The sequence below is a fragment of the Aptenodytes forsteri genome, unplaced genomic scaffold (assembly GCF_000699145.1).
Source record: "Aptenodytes forsteri isolate BGI_AS27 unplaced genomic scaffold, ASM69914v1 Scaffold146, whole genome shotgun sequence".
Lineage (NCBI taxonomy): Eukaryota > Metazoa > Chordata > Aves > Sphenisciformes > Spheniscidae > Aptenodytes > Aptenodytes forsteri.
In genome coordinates, this window is record NW_008795128.1 from 6,233,388 (window position 1) to 6,253,679 (window position 20,292).

Genomic DNA, 20,292 nt, shown 5'->3' on the forward strand with positions numbered 1-20,292 from the left:
CCCCCGCCCCTGGCTTTTCTGAAAAATCCCCTCTTTCCATCTTTCTGACCTTCTTACTCTGTTCTAGACATGCTGGTTTGGTGCCTAGTACATAGGGTCACTTTTATGGCAGGGGACATAATCCGTTAGGGCTGTTGCACAAACTTTTGTGGTTAACCTTTCTGTCCAGCTTGAGCAATCAGAGACTCGGGGCTCCCAGATGCTAGAAAGGTAATTATTTATGGCACTAGCACATGGTACTCCTCAACATGGGAGAGACTTGTGATTCCCCTCTAGACTGCTCTTTTTCTTTGTGATTTCTGGTTAACCCCAGCTCAGTCTGTGAGATTAGGGGATGAACCAGCTTTTTGGGACTGCTTTTGCTGCTGCTCTGCCAGCAAGGATAGCTCTTTGGTTTTCTTTATACACATGGTCACGTCAACTCTTTTTGTTCTTCTGTTTCCTCCATCTAGGTGTGTTGTTGTGCTGTTCAACCCTAGAAAAAATAAGCAACACCATATTCTAAACAGTTCCAGGTGAGTGAAGCTTTAAGCTGGGTTTGCTTTCTGTGGGAGGTGAATTCAAGGTTTTTATGTCTTGAATGAAGTGCAGGAGCTGCTGTTGCTCCAGGCTAAATCCCCTCAGTGAGAGCTGCCTTGGGGAGAGGCTGTCTGCCGGTTTGACTCCAGCTCCTTCTAATGTGAGGTACTATTGCTGACGAGGTACCACCTCATAAACATTGTGGTCCCATGAGGGACTGCTAACAGGCATGGCGTGGAGGAGTTCTTACTAGAACTCCATGGTATCTGACTTTTTTTTCTCCACCTAAAACTATGACCTCATTATCGAGCCAGGACTGAGACATGGTCCTGCATCTGGAATAAAGGCACAAGGATGAACCTCGACTTTTGGAGCTTTTCTGGTGCTGTAGGCATGCTGCTTGAGACTTGGGCAGCAGGGAATCCCCATGGCAAGTGTTAGACCTCTGGTAAAGCAAAACCATTGTGTCAAGCTATTATGTGTGATTTTAGCCTCTTTCCAGTTCATCCCAGCCTACTCCCCAGTCATGATGTATTGAAACGAAATCACATATTGGAAATGTTTCTCAGTGTCATTTTCTCTGTTTTAGGAAAACAATTACAGCACTTGCTTTCTCTCCAGATGGAAAATATTTGGTTACAGGAGAGGTAAGTGTGAGAGGAGAGAGGGCACACCTTGTCCATCACATTTTGAAGCAGGGCAGAGGGTGTTTAGAAGAAACAAGCCAGTGAGCTGCCTTGACAGAGACAAATCTATTTCAGTGTTGCATCTCTGGGTGGACCTACTGGGTTATGGGTGGCTCTGGGTTCTCCTGCTGGCAGTTTTTCAGCAAGTTGTCTCTCATCAGCTTGGGGGATGGATCTTCTGGGGTGGTGTCTGTGGGCTGAAGGTAGAGTGAAAATAAGTGGAAGGACACACAGCATGGTTCTACTGTAGCTTCAATGAAGAGTAATTGGATGGTCCTTAATCTTGGTCTGAGTTTAGCATTGTCCCTTTAGGATTTCAGGAAGTAACTGAAGCCAGTAACAGTGTCGTGGAAAAAGTGAAAAGTGCATGTGGAATGGAGCTTTAGGAACAGTGACAGAAGATGCTGGTGCCTGTGGTTTGGCACTGTATGTTTGGCTGGGGGGCGACAATTGCTTCCTCATTCCAAACATGCCCAAGGGGGAGAATAAGGATGAGTGCACTGTGTGTGTTCTGTGTTAGAAGTTCAAGACACGGGCTGTGTGTCATGAGGTTGGAATTGCTCCATATTAGAAATCCACAGAAATGCTGACTGTCCCCCATATGGTTAGGCTCAGTTTGCTCTTGTGTGTGATTAATGGTAATTTACCACTAGTCTCTGTGCCCCTGTAAGACGTGGGGAGGGAGCATGTGTGAAACAGGTCCCCTCAGCCTCAGCCACAGAGAAGTATGTCACAGCCCTGTGTCAGAGCTGTCAAGATGGAGGCTGTTCGCTCTAGAGGTTCCTAGTGCAGCCGTCATGATGGCAGCTGTCATGTCACTGGGTGGCTCCCAAGCTGGGCCTGAATCCTGCGTGGATCAGGCCAAGGATAGAAACAACAGTGTTTTGGGATGGAGACTACCTTGACACAGAAAATTAAGCACAAATTTTCCATCAGAGCATCAGAGATTGTTGTTGTTACTAACTTTTTAGTGAAAGCATGAAGTTTTATAGCTGTAATTTGTTTTAATGGCTCCTTACACTCTAGAAGTCTTAATGTAATAAAACCCCTTTATATTAAAATTATAACATATATAATATATATTTTTTTCTCCCTAGTGTTCAGTTCTGATGGTTCTGGTGCCTTCTTTTCTTTTTCTTTTTTTTTTTTTAAATCTCTGGTGCTCTATTCTTTTCATGTGGGGTAGGAAAAGTGGTGAAAAATGAAGTGGGTATTTTTCTTACTGACAACTCAAACTTTTCAGTTTGAAACTTCATTGGGGTAAATGGCAAGTTCAGATTTAAAAAAAAAAAAAAAAAAAAAAGCCTTTCCAGTGATACTTGAAAGCTTTTTTTTGCCTTGTTGCAAAACATGTCTCCTCTTCCACTGTTGTAAGACCATTTGTGTTTTCGGTATCCTCCCACGTGTCTGGCATTTGAGTTATTACTTGGTGTAGCAGTGTCCCCTGCCGGTGTCAGCAGCCTCATCTTAGTTCATCCTCTGTCCTGTGGGTGGTCCCATAGGGAAATGCTTTCTGAGTTCAGTTTGTCAAGCTCACTTTTAGCAGCCTCATGCTAATTCTGCCGAGTAACACCTTAGTTTTCTGCATGGCTGGCTTTTCAGGAAGGAGAGCATGAAGGTTAGTCCTTGGCCACCATACATATTAAACGTCTTTTGTATATTTCAAATCCAGAAGAAAATTGATATTCTTTTGTTCTTTCTTTTTCTATTTTTATTTTTTCTTTCTCCCCATAGAGGCATAGATTCCTCATCTCTGGGGATCACACAGAGCTCACTTTTGGTGAGCATTTCTTAAATGATAAAATATGAATTCAATTTCTTAAGGTCTTGGGGTGTATGCTAAGATGCTGGGAAATATATATATGTATGTATATACACACATATATATGTATGTGTTTAAGTACCGTAGTTACTTTGAAGAGCAGCTGATTCAGCTCATTGTAACATCTTTCCAGCCACCTTGAGACCTGAGCTCTGCCTTGCAGGAGGGAGAACTGTACTAACTGCAGTAAAATCTGACCATGGTGTTTTTCCAGGCCACAAGCAGTTGCTTGGCAAAGCTTTTGAACAAGACGATTAAAACATGCGCAATTCTGAGTTTTTAAAGCTTTGACTTCTTCTTGTGATCAGACTTGCCTCTCCCACACAATCAAATGACTTATTTAAACCTGATCAGAAAAGGTACCATTTTGCCATGTTGCCATGGATATGTTATCTTGCAAGCTATTGTTTTGACAGACTTCAATGTGAAATCATGAGCAGACTCCTGAGTAGGATTTGCCCATCAGGCACATTTTTGGCCAGCATTGCAGCTTGTCTTGTGCGCCTTGTTTTATTTTGGTTTAATAACAATTAAGCAAAAGTATAGAATTGTCTGGCAGAAGGTGCTGGCTGAATTGACATTTCTGAAGTCTATGACCTTCTGTTTCTCTGGAGAACAAACGTAAAACCAGAGGCTCTGTTCCCTCAATGTCTTTTTCTCTGACATTACGCTGCCCATACTCTTTCAGGCAGCATGCATCCGTGTGTTACCTTTGTGACAGAAATGATGCTGCTAGCCTCCCAGAGGCCTCCCTCAAATGGTGTGTGATAGTTATCACAACAGTCGTGTCATGTTTTTGTATGGCATGACCTGGCTTGAGATCTCGGATGTCCACGTTGTGTTAGGAGCAGAGGATGTGAGGGCCTTTTCATTCACTGAGTCCAGAGATACGATCTATTGTAATTCCTTTCGTGAGCCGGCTGTGAGTTCCCATTGCAAAGATCAGCTATGTGCATCAAAAGCATTGCTCTAGTCTCTGGCTGTTTTGCAAGTAGCATAAGAAAAGGATTAAAGCAGGGGAGATCGTATTAATTCTTTCAGACACCTGTTGAAATGCATATACTCCTTAGGTTGTCAGTCTCAACCTGGGCTTTAAAGAGTCGAAGGAACTGAGGTCTAACCTCTAACCCTATTGTGAACGCACCATCTAGACATCTTTTTCCAAGACCCCACATATTTGCATGCTTCAATCTGTCAGAACTGACCTTGGGGGTTACGTTTCCTCTTCTGTGTTTGTTCTTGTCCCCTCCAGAGCGGACACATGCCAGCAGTTCGGGTATGGGATGTGGCCGAGCGAACCCAGGTGGCTGAGCTCCAGGAGCACAAGTATGGCGTGGCCTGTGTGGCCTTCTCCCCCAGCTCCAAGTACATTGTTTCAGTGGGGTACCAGCATGATATGATTGTCAACGTGTGGTCATGGAAGGTAAGTACTCTGGGAGGTTGGGTGGACCATGGGGTGTTGCTAAATTAAAGAGTGGACAGTCTGTCTGTAAACTATTTCAGTTCCATCTTGCTTTCTGCTTTTTTTTTTTTATTCTGTTGTTGTTTGTTTTTGACATTGATAGACACAGACAAGTTCGGACATGAGAGAGCGCTATGGTCCCTTAGGGAAGGTCTAAGTCACTTCAGTGAAGGGATATTCTCTATACTTGGAGACTTGTGACATCTTGCTGTCCAGTCAGGAAAGCCTGGACTTTGAAACCTTGTCAAAGTCTTGTGCTTTTTTAGAGGCTTATTAAAAACTAATTTATGAGGTTGAGGAAGGAAACTCATCAGCCAGGGATTTCATTTGTGGTGTACTGGATGCTTTTGGCTTGTTTTGTTTTTGTTGTGTCAGGGTTTGTGATACTCTAATCCCATCCTTGATGATTGAGAAAGGGGCCATAGAGAAAGCACAGTGGGTGAAAGCTGATGGAGGTCACTCTGTCTGCCACTGGATTGGGGCAGCACTCTGTGGAAACAAAGCCCATGTCTTATCCGCTAGAAAACATTTAAATGTGTGCTGTTTGTATATAAAAAAAAACCATTTATTGTCAGTAGGCTTGGAGTCTTCTGTATTAATAAATGCTAAGCACTTATTCAGCTACTGCTACCTCTTCAGGTGCTGTAACCCTCTCTAAAAGAGATGCAATTTAAAAAAACTTCAATGCATCTGTTAAATCTTACATGATGCAGCTTGTAAGTTTGTGCTCATTTAGTGTGTTACTCTCTTCACCACATTTCCTGTGCTGTAATTTAAGCTCTGTCTGTTAGTTCTCTCCTGCATGAGCTGAAGTTTGACCTTGCTATTTTTTTTGCATAGCTGAACTCTGTAGTGATAAAACCTAAGTGTGTTTGTCAGTGTTGAAAATCGAGTGCTCAGCCTTTTGGTTCTTTCTAGTTATACGAATGAAAGTAGTGACTTGGAGATGGTCATACTGCATGGCATGTGTGGGTTTGAGTACAAGTAGCTTTGTTTTCCCTTGCTTATGCAGGTTTTTCTGTTCACTGTGATCCTATTTATAATTATGTGCATGAGAGCCTGTGAGGTAAGGATTTATCTCACTCTTCTGTGCTGAAGAACACATGCTCTAAGCATACGCTCCAGACTGTGACTCTCGGGAGGTCCAGCTAGCCTCTATTTTGCAAGCTGGGTACCAAAACTAAAGAGACTTTACCTGACCAAAGTCAAAGAAGAGTAAGAGACCAAGATGTGAAAACAGATCTCCTGAAGCACTTTCCCGCACTTTTAACCACAGCCCTTCTTCTATCCACTGTGCTGCTGCTTCGGTTTCCCTGTTTTTCCTGGCTGGGAGACTTGGTCAGTCATTTGACTGTGATGGAAAAGAAAACCCCTGTTGTCTGTAGGGTCCCCTTGCTTCTCTAAAGAAAGGCCACAGCAATGATGCAGATGTTGAGGTCTGCAAGGGCCCTAGGCCTTTCTCTGTGCACTGTCTTGAAAGAAGTTATGTTAATGGCAGTCCCCCTTGCTTTTCCCCCAGTCTCGGTCGGGGGGGTCCTCCGTGGTGACGGTGCAGCAGCTTAGACTCCTCTATTGCCAGTTTCTTCAGTTCTGTCAGCACACGGTCCGATGGGGCCCTTGGAGTGATGTGGTTTGTGTGCTGAGAGCATTGTGTTGGGAAGACAGGGAGCAAGCAAGTCCCTAAAAGGAAGGGTAAAGGAAACAGAGTGAGAGTAAAAAGTGGTGCACTGTTGTCAACCATGTGCTGCATGGTTGAAAACCCACCATGGGCAGAGAGGAAAACTTTTTTATTCTCACTTCTACCAATCCCCGGGGAAAGGCAGGGGGAGGAAAACTGAGTGCTGGTATTGTGGGCAGGGAGCTCCTGCCATCTGACCGTTCTGCTTGGGCAGTGTCCGTTCCTGTTTTCTGTCCCTGCCGTGTTCTTCTTCCTTTCCCAAACTTTGACGTTTTGAGGTGCATATTTGATGTGTAGCAGATTTTGCTTTGTCCCTTCCAATACAGGCATGGTGTTTTTGTGTTTTGGGTCTTTTGATAAATTGTCATGTCTTTAAAGAGAAGAGAGAATTTGTGGAGGAACCAGTACTGTTTTCCCTGTGGAAAATACCTGTTCCCCATCTTGAGTGCCTTGCCCTTATTGCTGCCTGGAGGCTGGGAGAGCTTCTCCTTGTGCTGGCCTACATATGCTTTTGCTGTTTAGAAAGGGAAATGGGTTTGCTCTGAGCTCCCGGTGATTGTGAAGCCAACATGTTTGTCATGGCTCAGACAGCAAGTTCCTGCAGGCACTGGTGCCTGCTAATTTGTTCTAGATCCCAGTCAACGTGGAAGTGGAACTGAATGTAAATGTGAATTTACATTACTATCTGCCAAATCAATGCTCTCAGCTAATGCTGGGGAGATTGTATTCACGGACGAAGGGGGAGCAGTTTGGGCCTCGTCTTTTCCCTGCTGCAGCGTTTGTACTGGATATGTGCCTGTAATTGAAATGAGTTTCCTTTGCTTCTGAGCAAAGAAATTAAGCCATCTAAACAATTATGTTTCCAGAAAAACATTGTAGTGGCAGCCAACAAAGTCTCAAGTAAAGTGACAGCTGTGTCATTCTCGGAGGACTGCAGTTACTTTGTCACTGCTGGAAATCGACACATCAAGTTCTGGTACCTGGATGACAGCAAAACCTCCAAGGTGAGAGAAGGTGCACCAAGGTCAAGCTGTGAACAGGCATTTCCATCTTATGGCGGGGTGGATTTTGCCTCAGTGAGCTGTGGGAAGTGGGAACTCTTTGATTTTGGTGGGATTCAAGGACAGCCCTCCACCCTGGCTCTCAAGTCTCAGTCTCCCCATGGGCTGGTAGCACCAAAAGGCACCAAAAGCTTGTCTTATCCTGCATTGAGGTAGGGGCATGGCTCCTGGAGTTGTATAGCAGCATGCTTGTTCTTTAGTAGTCACATATACTGAAGGGCAAAAAAACTAGAAAAGAGCTGCAGTCATTGAACAACTTGGATCACAGAGGTGGGGAGAGCTGTTTGATGTTGGTATGAGCATCTCAAAAGGTTGTGAGTGTTATTTTGAAGCGTCAACTAAAGTGTTTAAACTTTTAGCTGTTGGATTCTGTCCCCCAGAGAAGAATCCACATGATAATTTTTCTGCATGCTCATGAACAGATGTTCCTACTTCATGCTTGAACCCTGCTTTGGCATTTGGTATAAATCACAGATTGGCCATGGAAGGGTTGTTCTTCCAGTGATTGATCTGCTGTCTCTGGGTCATGTGTTTGGATGCACAGTTTTGGTGGCACTAATAGTGTTCTGTTCCACTGACATGCTAATACTGATGGTCTCAATACACTGTGCAACCAATGGGTCTGCAGCAAGTAAGACGTGTCACTACCTCTCCTTGTAGGCTGTTTGCAGCTCTCTTTCTTTGAGGCATTTCAGCACTCAAGGGTTGATGTTCTAAAAAATGTCTGTCTGCCTGGAGTGCCTTGCCCTGTTTCTAATAAACTTTTTTATTGGTAGGTCAATGCCACAGTCCCCTTGCTAGGTCGCTCAGGATTGCTTGGAGAGCTGAGGAACAACTTCTTTGCAGACGTGGCGTGTGGAAGGGGCAAAAAAGCTGACAGCACCTTCTGTATCACATCCTCAGGCCTGCTCTGTGAATTCAATGAAAAAAGGCTGCTAGACAAGTGGGTGGAGCTGAGGGTGAGTTTTATATCCTCCTGTCCTGCAGTATTTGTGCCTGCTGAAGCAGAGCAGGAAAAACAAATAATAAGGGCACTCAGGGAACGCAAGCTGACCACCAGCAGTGAAAGTCATTGGGCCTCTGCCACTTTGTGATTTATTCTGGAAGGCCAGGCAAAAATAGTGTTGCTTCCTGGCAAAGGGATTTTATTAATCATTGAGGCTCTTTCATTCTCAAGCCTTAGCGTTACAGCTACTGCCCTTCTGGCAAAGCAGTGTCCTGATGTAGCTTTGGCAAGCCCTGTGTTGTCCCTCCTGGCTTGGCCTGGACAAGTAGGAGTTTTAGAAGGATTCTGATTTCTACCCACTCTGCAGTGTCTTACTTGGCTTGTGCATCTCAAATGCAGGTTCCCAAGGTGCTAGCTGGTTTGGCTATTCTAAACCACCAGGTTGGCCCATAGCTAAGAATTTGATTGTGCTTATTTTCCTTTCAATTGAATGTAAGATGCCCACATGAAAGGATCCAGTGTATTAAAATCAAGGGAAAAATCTTTCCACGCTTTCACTCAAGTGAAATGCCTCTTCTTTTCTTTCCTTTCCTCTCTAAAATCTGCCTTTCACTCTCGCTCAGAATACAGACAGCTTCACAGTAAGTTGGAAAAAAGTTTTGCATTGAACTCATCCCCTTATCACTACACTCCATTTTGTACCATTTTCTGCCATTTGTACAGATCCCAGTGGGAGGGGGAAGAAAATTCATTTTTTTTCTTTTCTTATCCCCTTGTGACAGGTAATGTATTGGCGTGCTAGTACAGGGTGAGGTGCTGCTTGCCTGCCAGTGGTACCGAATGTCACAGAGGAACAAAAAACAATGTTCAGCGTAAGACTCAGCTGGAGCAAATGTGTAGCTCTGCTGACCTCCCACCACAGTGGGTAGTAGAGGAACTGAGCTTTTTCCTTAACCACTTGGAATCTGCAATGGACCTTGGCTGGGAAGCTCCTCAGAAAGGAAAATTGGATTTTTAGGCTTTTCCTTAATCCCAGGGCTTGACTTCACTTCAGCTCTTCTGACCATGACTCCTTTGTCTGTCAATTTGCTATTCTCCCTGTCGTGTTTCTGGCGACCTCTGAAGTGAGAGTGCATTGCTTATTCACCTTCTTGTGTGCTGTGTCCTCCTCAGACCACTGTGGCAAACTGCATCTCTGTGAATCATGACTACATCTTCTGTGGCTGCGCTGATGGCACCGTGCGGATTTTTAACCCTCTGAACCTTCACTTTGTCACCACACTGCCAAAACCGCACTTCCTGGGAACAGACATCGCAAGTGTGACTGAGGCCAGGTACTGTGGAGAGGGTGGAAGGGAGCAAGGGAGGCTTGTGGGGGTTAGAACTGTTCCCCAGACCTTTGCCATCTGGAGTGTGCTCTTTTTATGGATTTAAATTGGCAGCCTGTTGCAGATCTCCCTGAGTTGTTGCAGCCTTGCCTTACATGGCTGGGCTACAGCCCAAAGCTGGTTGCTGGACTACACAGCATATCTTGCGCCTCATCTCCCTGGGATTGCTCGTGTCTGGTGGCCTTCTGACATTGGTTGCTATGAGCAAGCAGGCAGAGGGCACAGGATGTTGTGGCACACTACAGTTGTTCCTGTACCATGGCACATCCTTTGCTTGTCATTGGTAAGGGCTGAAGACTCTCCTCCATAGCAATATAATGATCTTGCTAAGAGATGCCCAGGCTCTCATGGGGCACTTTTTCAAGGCTCCCTTGCAATCTTTTATAGACCCAAATCTCCTACTATTGTCTGTAGTCTTTCTTCTCCCTCAGTTTTGTGCATTCTGTTGTCTTGTTTTCCTACCTTGGTCCAGTATCTTCTGCCTTGGCTCTCTATTTCTCACCTTCTGAGATGGGTAATGTGATTTCTGTACAGTTCTGTCTGCCGGCTTGCAGAGGCTTATGCTGGAGAAAACCTTTCATGTGTTGCTGTTTGCCAATCCTGGTTGGAGGCTTTCCCAGTTTCCTTCTGTTGCCCTCTTTTACTTCTGTCACTAGTGGGGAAAGAAATCCAAAGGTGTATGAATCCACCAGCCATCATTCCACTGGATATCTGGAGTTCCCACGTCTACAGATATATACTCTTTTTTTGGTTTTTTTTCTTTCTTTTTTTTTTTTCCTTTTCTTTCTTGTGTCTCAACAGGTTTTCTCTAAACTTTTCTTGGGAACATGAGGTAAAGGTTCAAACAGTGCACTGTATAGTCCTCCTCCAGAAGATCAGTGGGAGATAATGATATTCCAGTAAGGGAGCTGGAAAAGGAACTCTCTCAATTGAAAATGTTACCAGTTTCTGGTAGTGCTAAAGTCAAGCAACTGTATACATGAACCCTTTAAAAATACTCTCTGCCGCTCTCTTGCATCAGTCTAGCAGAAATATTCATGTGATTCTTAAACATGCATTTGTAGCGCTGATTACAATCTTAATTTTTTTTTTTTTTTTAAATTACTTCCAAAGAAGCTTGAAAACACAGGACTCCTTATATTCCCATGCATGCCAGAGCCTGTCTGTGGGATGCCAGTTGCCCGCAATGAACTGCCCACAACTGTATCAATGACTTGATTTTTCGATAGGATCTGGGCTGTGCTCTTCAAGCCCTCAAAGCTTTGCAGTTGCAGAAGCAGGGCTCCAATTGTCTGGTGTGCTACATGCACTTTGTCCCTCATCCCTGCATCTCCATCAGTCCTTTTAAATTACCTGCTCTCAACACCCTGGCACTCTGGCTATAATTACCTTATTCGATACCATTAGCAGCATTGTGGGATGGCTATGTTCACCTCAGGTCAAGAGAGCAGCTCCTTCTTTACGTGCATGGCAGCAGGACTTAACAGGGGACTCCTGTAGAGAAGATACAGGGTTCACATTGTGTGATTTTCGTCTAACCTGGGGATGTTTCCTTGTTCTGCAGAATTAGTCTTTTTAAGTTTGCATCAGAGAGCTTGCCTATCTAGAAAGGACTGTACCCATCTGCAGTTGCTACCTATATATGCCACAGTGTATTGTTCACCTCGCCAGTGCCCTGTGGAGAATCTGAGCTCTCATGAGCTGCTGCAAGCAGCACCAAGCTGGCCTGTGTGTGGGGCGGGGGTGGAAGGGAAGCATGTCAGACAAGCGGCTGCTGAAATGAATCATTCCTTTGTCCCTTGTGCTGGTGTGCTCCTGTCTTTTGAGTGCAGTACTCTTCTGCTTGGTCATACACAAGAGCAGTTCCTGCAATCAGTAAACAAAATACAGTACCCACCAAAAGATGATCCTCTCTCCCCTTTGTTTTGAGATTATGACTTGGATTTTACCAAGGGGTAAATGATGATGATGTCCAGCGATGATCAAGTGTCCTGTTTGGTCCTTCTTCAGGGACAGTTAATTGCCTGTCTGTGGTGGGACTCTGGGTTGGATGGCAAGGAGAATGACTTTTGCCATGGGACTTTCAGGCTTCTTTTGGGACTCTGGTGGTTCAAGAGACAAGGTCTTCCCAGCCAGCTACTCTCTCTACCTATATATGCCACAGTGTATTGTTCACCTCGCCAGTGCCCTGTGGAGAATCTGAGCTCTCATGCTTCACCTCCTTGCTCTGACTCCCAAGAGAGTGCAAGTTAACCAGACTGTTGTTGTCTCTTTGTGCAGTCGTCCGCCAGTGCCGTGGAGAATCTGAGCTCTCATGCTTCACCTCCTTGCTCTGACTCCCAAGAGAGTGCAAGTTAACCAGACTGTTGTTGTCTCTTTGTGCAGTCGTCTTTTCTCTGGTATGGCTGATGCGAAGTATCCAGACACGATTGCCTTGACCTTTGACCCCACCAACCAGTGGCTTTCCTGTGTATACAATGACCACAGCCTGTATGTGTGGGATGTCAAAGACCCGAAGAAAGTGGGCAAGGTGTACTCCGCTTTGTACCACTCTTCCTGCGTGTGGAACATTGAGGTACGTTGTCTGCAGACACAAGTGTTGGATTGCAAGTTGCAGCTGAGGAAGTCATCTGAAGAGCTGCCAAATTTGAATGCAAACACTTACTGCAGAGAGAAAGAATTGACTCAAATTTCCTCCTGTGGTAGTGTGGTTGCTACAGGGTTTGAGTTGGAGCTGGGAACAGTTCTTTGGCTGCACTGCAATGGTGGACCAAATGCGTTAGATGCAGTGTGTTACTGGAAAAAAAAATCTCACCGTTAAAAGGTGAGAGGTGGGAGAAGAAGCAGAACTGGTCAAAGCTGAATGCAGGGGCTCCTTTCACAAAATGCACAAGAGTTTACTGCTGACCTCAAAAAAAATTGTTTGAGGTCTGTCGTGAGCAAGTGCTCCAAAGTCAAAGGAATGAAACAAGTGATAAGATCTCAACTTTGATCCTTCTTAACCTATTTATGAGGACATCTGGAATTAACCTCTCAAGTGGCTGTCATCTTCCAGTCTGTCTATTTGACTTTCCCTCAGAGGGACAGAGGGAAGGAAAGGAGGTATAGGAAACAATGTAATTGTTAATACATTGAAATGTGTCCAACAGTGGTCAGGAAAGGGGGAAGTGGAAAGAAAGTGGGAAGAGGTTGAGGACTCTTTTTGTTATTATTTATTAATTGCATCTCACCCTTTCCTTCTGGATTATAAATCGACAGTAGTAGTTGAAAGTTGCAAACAACAGTGCAAGGTGGTTGTTGCATGGTCGTTATTGCGTGGTCTTTGAGGTGCTGTCTTTGAACTGTTAGAAACAAAGGATGCTGGCCTGTTGCACGCTTCTTAAGCAGATGTTCTACATTCAGGGAAGCTCAGTGAGCATTTGTTTGAAGTGAATATGAAGCCCTGGTCTGCAAACAGGTTTTCATTAGGAGAACTGGCTGGCTCTCACCTTTACAAAACAGAGAGGACAGCCCTTTTATCTCATTTTGTTTTGAAATGTGCTACCAGTGTCTAGGATGCCAGGTGCCAGGCAGTCTCATTCAGGGGTTGATTTTACCTGCCCTTAGATGTATCCAGAGGTGAAAGACAACAATCAGTCATGCCTCCCCCCTGGTTCCTTCATTACCTGCTCCTCTGACAACACTATTCGTCTGTGGAACACCGAGAGCTCCAACATTCACGGCACAGCCCTTCACCGCAACATCCTCAGCAATGTAAGATCCCAGGTTTTGATCACCTCCTTGCCCTTGGGGTTGCTCTTCCTCATGCATGGGTATTCCCAAGTTAAAGCCCAAACTTCTTTGGATCTCTAAGTCAACACAAGCTTCTCTGTAAACAGAGCACAAGACTGGTAAAATGTATGAACCTGAAGAAACATGAAGGGAGTATCAGGTGGAAAGACAGTTTGTCTGAAATGGCCCTGGGGACTATTGCTTTTTCCATAAACCACCCAAGGATTTGCCAAGCTTAGTCTCTTCCAGAATAGCTTATGCCATATGCTTCAGGAGAGCTGTTTCTCTTTTTCTGCATCTCTGTAATGTGTAACCACTTTAAGATTTGTTTGGAAAAGGTGCATTAAATGAGGCAGAGGTTTGGGAGAATTGAATGAGAAACAGTTTACACTCACTTCCTCTATATAAGAGGGAGGATACTCATACAGAACAGTGATTACTTATGGACGTTTGCTTCTGTTCTCAGTTCTGTTGGAAGATCCATGGGCGCAGCAGCCCTGACCTGCCCATTCTCAGCAATCTGCTGATGGTGGAAAAAGCTCCTGCTTTTTCTGTCATTTTTCAAAAGGCGTGGGCTGACTTGGATGATCCCTAGAAGTCTTTCAGATTCCTGCTGTGTCCCCTACTACCTTGTAATCACTAATCCCAGACCTTGTCTGTTGTGCAGGAGATGCTGTTAGTTTCTAGCCTGAAAGGGAATCTTTTGCAAAGGGCGATCATGAGACACAGCTGTGAAACTTTCATCCTACAATATGAAGGGGCTGAGTGCTTGCTCCTAGCTAAAAGATCCCACCAATTACAGCATTACTGCCAATGAAGTGTGTATGTTGGCCAGGAGCCCAGTTTCTAAGGCAGGTGCTTCACTTTAGTATTTTGTAACTAGTTAATATTTCCGGGTGTATTGTATCCCCAGGACTTGATGAAAATCATCTATGTAGATAATAACACTCAGGTACTTCTGGACACTGATTACAACTCAGCAGGAAGTGCAGACAAAGCTGATGCACAAGTGATGGATACGAAGGTGGGGATACGCACTGTCTGTGTGAGTCCCAGTGGGGAGCACCTGGCCTCGGGGGACAGGATAGGCACTCTCAGGTAATCCCATAGAGCTTCTTGTGCAGATTGCGGGCTGGGCAGGCATGAGAATCAAAACCAGGTCTTGCTGATTTTATTAAACATACTGAAATCAGCCATGTTGTGTCTTAGGATATATGAGTTGCAGTCTCTGAGGGAAATGCTGAAGGTGGAAGCCCATGACTCTGAGATCCTATGTCTGGAGTACTCCAAACCTGACACAGGTAAATGCAATTGAGCTTCTTCCCTTTTGCATGTGAATGTACTGTTGAGCAAGTCAGAATGTCCAGCCATGGTATGTTAGAACTTTCAGTGCTGAGCTACTCCTGGATTTCAGAGCAGGCTTGTAGCATTGGGCCAGTAGAGCCAGACTTTGAAAAAGGCTTCTTTCTCATATTTTTCCTTGGAATATTGCAAGTTGAGATTGAAACTTGTTCTGTCTGTACTTATAGTGTAAAATCCAGGGGCGTTCCTTTGTGTGCATCTGTGCAGATAGCTACAGTATAATGTTTTGTCCCAAAGATGACTTGAGAAACTGTTTTAAAATAGTGACTGGAAGAGCAAATGACTTTTTAGTAATGGTCTTGCACTCTTTTTAACTTTCTGACAGGCTTAAAGCTCTTAGCCTCAGCCAGTCGGGATAGATTGATTCATGTCTTGGATGCTGGAAAGGACTACAGCCTGCAGCAGACCCTGGATGAACATTCTTCTTCCATCACTGCTGTGAAGTTTGCAGGTAGAGAATCATGGCCTCCCTGCAAAGCTGGATTTGAGCACTGCTGTTGTCCCATTGTGGCTGTAAAGTAATTTTAACTGCTTAAACACTGGCTTAGGCCAGGCTGAAGCTGCAGCTATGTTTTTGTCATCTTCTGTAGCTGCAGTCCTAACAGAAGGTGATATTTGATGATACTTGCCTTCTTTTCCCTTTTGTTTTTTTCTCCTCTCCTTCCTCCCCACTCAGAAAACCTCTCCTGATTGAAGTCCTCAGCATTTCTTTGGAAAGCTGCTTTCTGTAATGATTTACTCCCTTTAACTGATGTCAGATGGCTACACGCTGTTCTTAGTGAGGAGAACTGTGGAACAGTCATCCTCCAAAAAAATCCCCAAACCCACAAAAAATGTTTTGGGATTAACTAGTCATAAGTATATTTGTCATTGCAAACCAGTGTAAGACTTTGCATTCATGGTAATGGAGCACACTGCATCCCCAGCACTCAGTTACTACTGATGGTCAGACATCAGTGTGGTGTGTTGTGCTATTGTCGGGGAACAACAAGGGTTGGCTGCTCTGCCAGGGGAGCCAGTAGCCAAGGGTGACAGGAATGCAGGCAAAGGTAGTGGCCACACTGTGGGAAAGTCCCACAGTACCTGAACAAGGTGGAACAGATCAAGTCCAGTGACAGTAACTAGATCCAGCCAGTAGTCCAGATCACCAGACGAATCCATAGTGATAAGACAGGTTAGCAGTTCAAGGTCAGGATCAGTCTGGAGACAGTGAGCAGGGTTGGCCACAGTTCAGTGCCTGTCAGGCAAGCCCATAGCAGCAAGGCAGGTTCGAGTTCAAATCAGGAAGCTGAGTCCATGGGTCAAGGTCAGGATTCGATCAGCAGGGTATGTGGCCAGGCACAGGTGTGGCTGCAATGCTGCTGCAGTGTAGCTCAGTTGGGGTTCAAGGATGAGAACTTCAGATTGAAAGTAGCTCCCAAGTGAAGGGCAGGGACCTTGCTGAAGCTTCATAGCAGAGGCTCCTCGAAGCCGCTGTGAGGCTTTTACAAGTTTTTTCTCAAGGAGCTCCAAGGCCACCAAAAGTTTCTCTGACAGGTCTGTCTTATCAGTGAGCTAGCCTTGAATGCAGCCAGCTAAACTCCTAGGAGATGAGGGAACTGCACTCAAGGCCCTGGCAGCGAAGGCCTTTGTGCTAGTCTCTGAGCTAAGCACAGCCCTGCTCTAAGTGGCTGCAGTTCAAGTGGACTTGGATGATATCAGATCCATTTTTAATACATGGAGTTTTAAAAGGTGTTGCTTTGCTGAAGGAGCAGATGGGTTACAAAAGAGTGCTAAGGGAAGAAGGAAAGCCTGATCCTGCTGTAAGAAAGGGCAGCAAGACACATGTGACTGACTTTGAGGACTGAAAAGTGCCTATTGCCCGTTTTCAGCTCATACTGGGTGTGAAGCTGTCATATCGCCACAGAGTGCTGTGGCACATGGAGAACAAGCACGTGAGCATACTGTTGGGGGAGAAGACAGAATTACATCCTAATCTGTTGTGTAAAGCCTCTGTATTAAGGCCTCATGCATTCTGAGCATTAACAAATGCTGTTCTGAGAAGGGGCTTCTGTTTTGCTGCAGCATCCTGCTGCTTAGGTAGGAGTCAGTCTTAGCTAATCAGGGCTGGAATAAATGAGCAGTGGTATAAATGGAAACATTTCCTCCACCTTGTATTTGTGTTTATCTTTTGATCGGCTCCTGCCTTTTTGTTCCAGCCAATGATGGGAAAGTGCGAATGATAAGCTGTGGGGCAGACAAGAGCATTTATTTCCGCACTGCGCAGAAGGTAACCTTATTACAGCTTTTTGTGCACTTTTTTTTTTTAATAATCTCTCCACAAAGGAACTACTTTAAAGAGTGATATCAGAGTTTCTATATGAGCTTGTTGCTATTTCAGCCTCAGTGTCTCCCACTGACTCAATGCAAGAGATTACATTCGGAGAACTAGTTCTGTGAAGCATGCACCTGCTTCCAGCCTGACCTCTCTCAGCAAGATGCAAAGTAAAGAACTGTTAGGATATCTGCTTTTCTTTTGCTGCCAGGGCTATTGTGAGGAGCGGTGAAAGAGTATGGGCTGGAGAGGAGTTCATTGTGCCTCCAGTCCCAGCAGACCTGGTTAGTGGGAAGGGTTGGTTTGTGCTGGCTGTGTGAGAGGACTCATCTGTATTTAGAAGTTTTTAATAATGGGTTAACTGCTTGATTTTGACACAGTCTTTACCCATATGCTTAGACAGGAGAAGGGGTTCAGTTTACCCGAACACATCACATTGTTAGGAAGACCACTCTGTATGACATGGATGTGGACCCCAGCTGGAAATACGCAGCTATTGGATGCCAGGATCGTAACATCAGGTTAGATTACTTCTTGTCTTTAAAATATTTTTGCAGTCATAAATGAGTTGGCCAGGACGGTCCCATCTCCATCATTGTTCCTCTAGGTTCTTTGACACAGCATTTTCAGACAGATCTGAGGCCTCACCTCACACTCTGTGAGGTTGAACTTCGCCTTTCCCCTCGCTGATAAAAAGCTGTAGATATATGCAAATGCCCATGGGATTCTTGGCTTCTTGCTGGGTTGCTCTGTAGAGCAAAGCCTTTCTACTGGGAGAGCAAGTGTGCCTTCCTTGGCACATCATTGAGCTGTGGGGCAAGAACTTCTGTGCTGTGGTAATTTTTGTATTTTAAAGGTACGTTTAATGAGAAGCTCTGAGGTCCTGTGGAATAGCTGGGACTGTAGGAACCTAAAATTGAGCTAGGTGTGACTATCTTTGGACAAGTGGAATTCATTCTCTGCTCCCTTTTTATCCATTTCTCCAATCTGTTTGCTTCTACCTTTGAAGCAAAGGAGACTCTCTGTAATTGTGTGTCTCGTCCTGTTGTATCTGAGTGAGATGCTGAGAGTTTTGGTCATAGCTAAATACTGCTGCTGAATGTAATTTGTTTTTGTATTCTAATGTAAAAAAAGGGTCTTGCTCTCTTAACCCTTTCCTTTAGTATGAAGGAGTCACAGGTATTTTTATAGCGGGGAGGACTGACTGAAGCTTATTAAGAGCCATTCCTGCTACATAACCATTAGCCATTACAAGGCATGGCAAGGTTTTCTCCCTCCCATTTGACCTCTCCTTCAGTGCCATGATGCTATACTTGATTATCGGCTTGAGAATCAAGCCTCAATTTTAATTCAGATAACCTGCTTGATACCGTATCATGCAGTCTTGGGCCCCTACATTACTTTTGCAGTTGTTTCTTGAACCATTTAGATGATTGGTGGTTATAGTTCACAGAGGTCATTTCTCCACTTCCTGTGGCTTGGCCCCGTTCCCTGTATCTCATGTGGAATGAGGAGCAGAAAGAGAAAAGGATCTTGGTGACAAGAGCCACAGAGCAGTACCCAGGCAAAATGACCAATGTTGTCTTATGTCGTCCCCCTCAGGGTTTTCAACATAAGCAGTGGGAAGCAGAAGAAGCTTTACAAGGGATCTCAAGGAGAAGATGGCACCCTCATCAAAGTAAGCTGTTTTCTTTCTTTCTTCCCTTTTCCTTTTTTCCAGCTCTTCTGAATGCAGTTCAGGGCTAAGAAAATGAAATACAGATCTGAACACAGGAACTTTCTTTTTTTTTGCTTGCTCCATACTTTGTCCCTTATCCTGCTGCTGCTTCCTCCTACCTCCATCCTTAAGGGCTGGTAACAGGAAAAGAGTCAATGAATGCTGAAGTTGATCTATAACTTCTCTCTCTGTCCTATTTCTGAAGTGAGGCACAGGCCCATGCTGTAAAAGCAAGTAGAACTGCACCAGTATCTGTCAGGAGATGATTTAGTCCATTTACTTTAATCCTTTACTTTCTGGTCCAGAGAGCTCATTCTGGCTTTCTTGACTGTTTTTGTTAGGATTTTTAAGGTGGAGCTGCCTGTTGATCAGCGTTTGAGAAATTCGTGGTTGCCAGAGGGCAAATACAAGTGAAACTCTTTCTGAGTTGATGAAATTAAGTAGTATCTACCCTGAAAAGCCTGTATTCTTCAGGTCTTGGAGTGCTGGACAAGCCTCGTACTGCTTAGAGAGAGTCTGTTCATGTTTCCCACCTGCTGAATGCATCCAGGCCTTGGGGTAGGGTAGCATGCCTGCTTCTGCCACTGTCCTGGGCTTCCCCTGGTAAACCACGTGCATTCAAGATTCAGTGTTAAGAGTGATGCCAGCACATTGGGATGTGAAAGAATTGCATTCTTGTCTTTAAAGGGGGAAGACCAATTGACACAACCAAAATATCTCTTGGGTTAAGTTGCCAAACAAACTTCTTCATTGTATTTGTTTTCACTGATAATTTTTCTACTTTTTAAACCAAATATTTCTGTTCAGCTGCACAGGCCAGCAGTATTATTGATGGGTGTAAATAACTGGGTAAAATGGGAGAGGAAAGCAAACAGCTTTGTTCAGTGTCACCTCTCCTGTTTTACAGAGAAAGATAAGTTCTCTTTCTCTTTGCCTATTATAATTCCTATAAAATTTTTTATGAGCCAGAGTAATGAAAATGAAAAATTGATGCTGGTAAGCTCAGGTGCTTGATTATATCTTTCTCAGACCACAAACAATGAAATGTTGCTGGGAGCTGGATTTTTTGTTTTTAATATCCTTTATGTTTGTGGTTTTTTCATGTGTAGCTGAAGTGGGGAATCTCAATTATTTTTAATGTTGCTTTGTTCATTTTTAGGACAATTATGTAACCAAGGGATTATGGTTGTCTCTGGAATTTAAACTTTCTTGGCATGTTGTTCTGAGATCATAATATACACTGCAGTTTAACAAGTAGAACCCAAACAGTACATGCAAAGCAAAAGATACAGCAACAAAATAAACATAACCAAAAAAGTTATCGTTGTTTAAATACCACATCTCCCTCAAAAAACAGACATTTTCACTCTCAGTTCCTTAAAGTTCTACAAAGGACAAAGCAGGACATTTGGTGACGGTGACTGTATTTGCTGTGTAGTGCTGCTTTAGACCTAGTGAGGCATTTGGAGGGGGTTCTATATTTGATCCATGATAAAGCAACAAATGGGTGTATATTAAAAAAAAAAAAAAAAAAAAAAAAAAAAAAAAAAAATAAGTTGCAAAAGA

The 20,292-nt window shown here is 44.3% G+C and overlaps 1 protein-coding gene across 1 annotated transcript in view; it reads left to right on the forward strand.

Annotated features, from left to right (window-relative positions):
* Nucleotides 1-20,292, forward strand: part of MAPKBP1 (mitogen-activated protein kinase binding protein 1) — a 51,959-nt gene that overhangs the window by 328 nt on the left and 31,339 nt on the right. Inside the window, exons 2-16 of the mRNA XM_009277610.2 lie at nucleotides 170-210; nucleotides 453-515; nucleotides 1,109-1,166; nucleotides 4,280-4,450; nucleotides 7,034-7,171; nucleotides 8,005-8,187; nucleotides 9,348-9,508; nucleotides 11,948-12,137; nucleotides 13,169-13,315; nucleotides 14,247-14,431; nucleotides 14,543-14,634; nucleotides 15,021-15,146; nucleotides 16,894-16,964; nucleotides 17,409-17,530; nucleotides 18,612-18,687. Coding sequence (XP_009275885.1) covers nucleotides 170-210; nucleotides 453-515; nucleotides 1,109-1,166; nucleotides 4,280-4,450; nucleotides 7,034-7,171; nucleotides 8,005-8,187; nucleotides 9,348-9,508; nucleotides 11,948-12,137; nucleotides 13,169-13,315; nucleotides 14,247-14,431; nucleotides 14,543-14,634; nucleotides 15,021-15,146; nucleotides 16,894-16,964; nucleotides 17,409-17,530; nucleotides 18,612-18,687 — 1,824 coding nt within the window. The remainder of the gene's footprint in view (nucleotides 1-169; nucleotides 211-452; nucleotides 516-1,108; nucleotides 1,167-4,279; nucleotides 4,451-7,033; nucleotides 7,172-8,004; nucleotides 8,188-9,347; nucleotides 9,509-11,947; nucleotides 12,138-13,168; nucleotides 13,316-14,246; nucleotides 14,432-14,542; nucleotides 14,635-15,020; nucleotides 15,147-16,893; nucleotides 16,965-17,408; nucleotides 17,531-18,611; nucleotides 18,688-20,292) is intronic.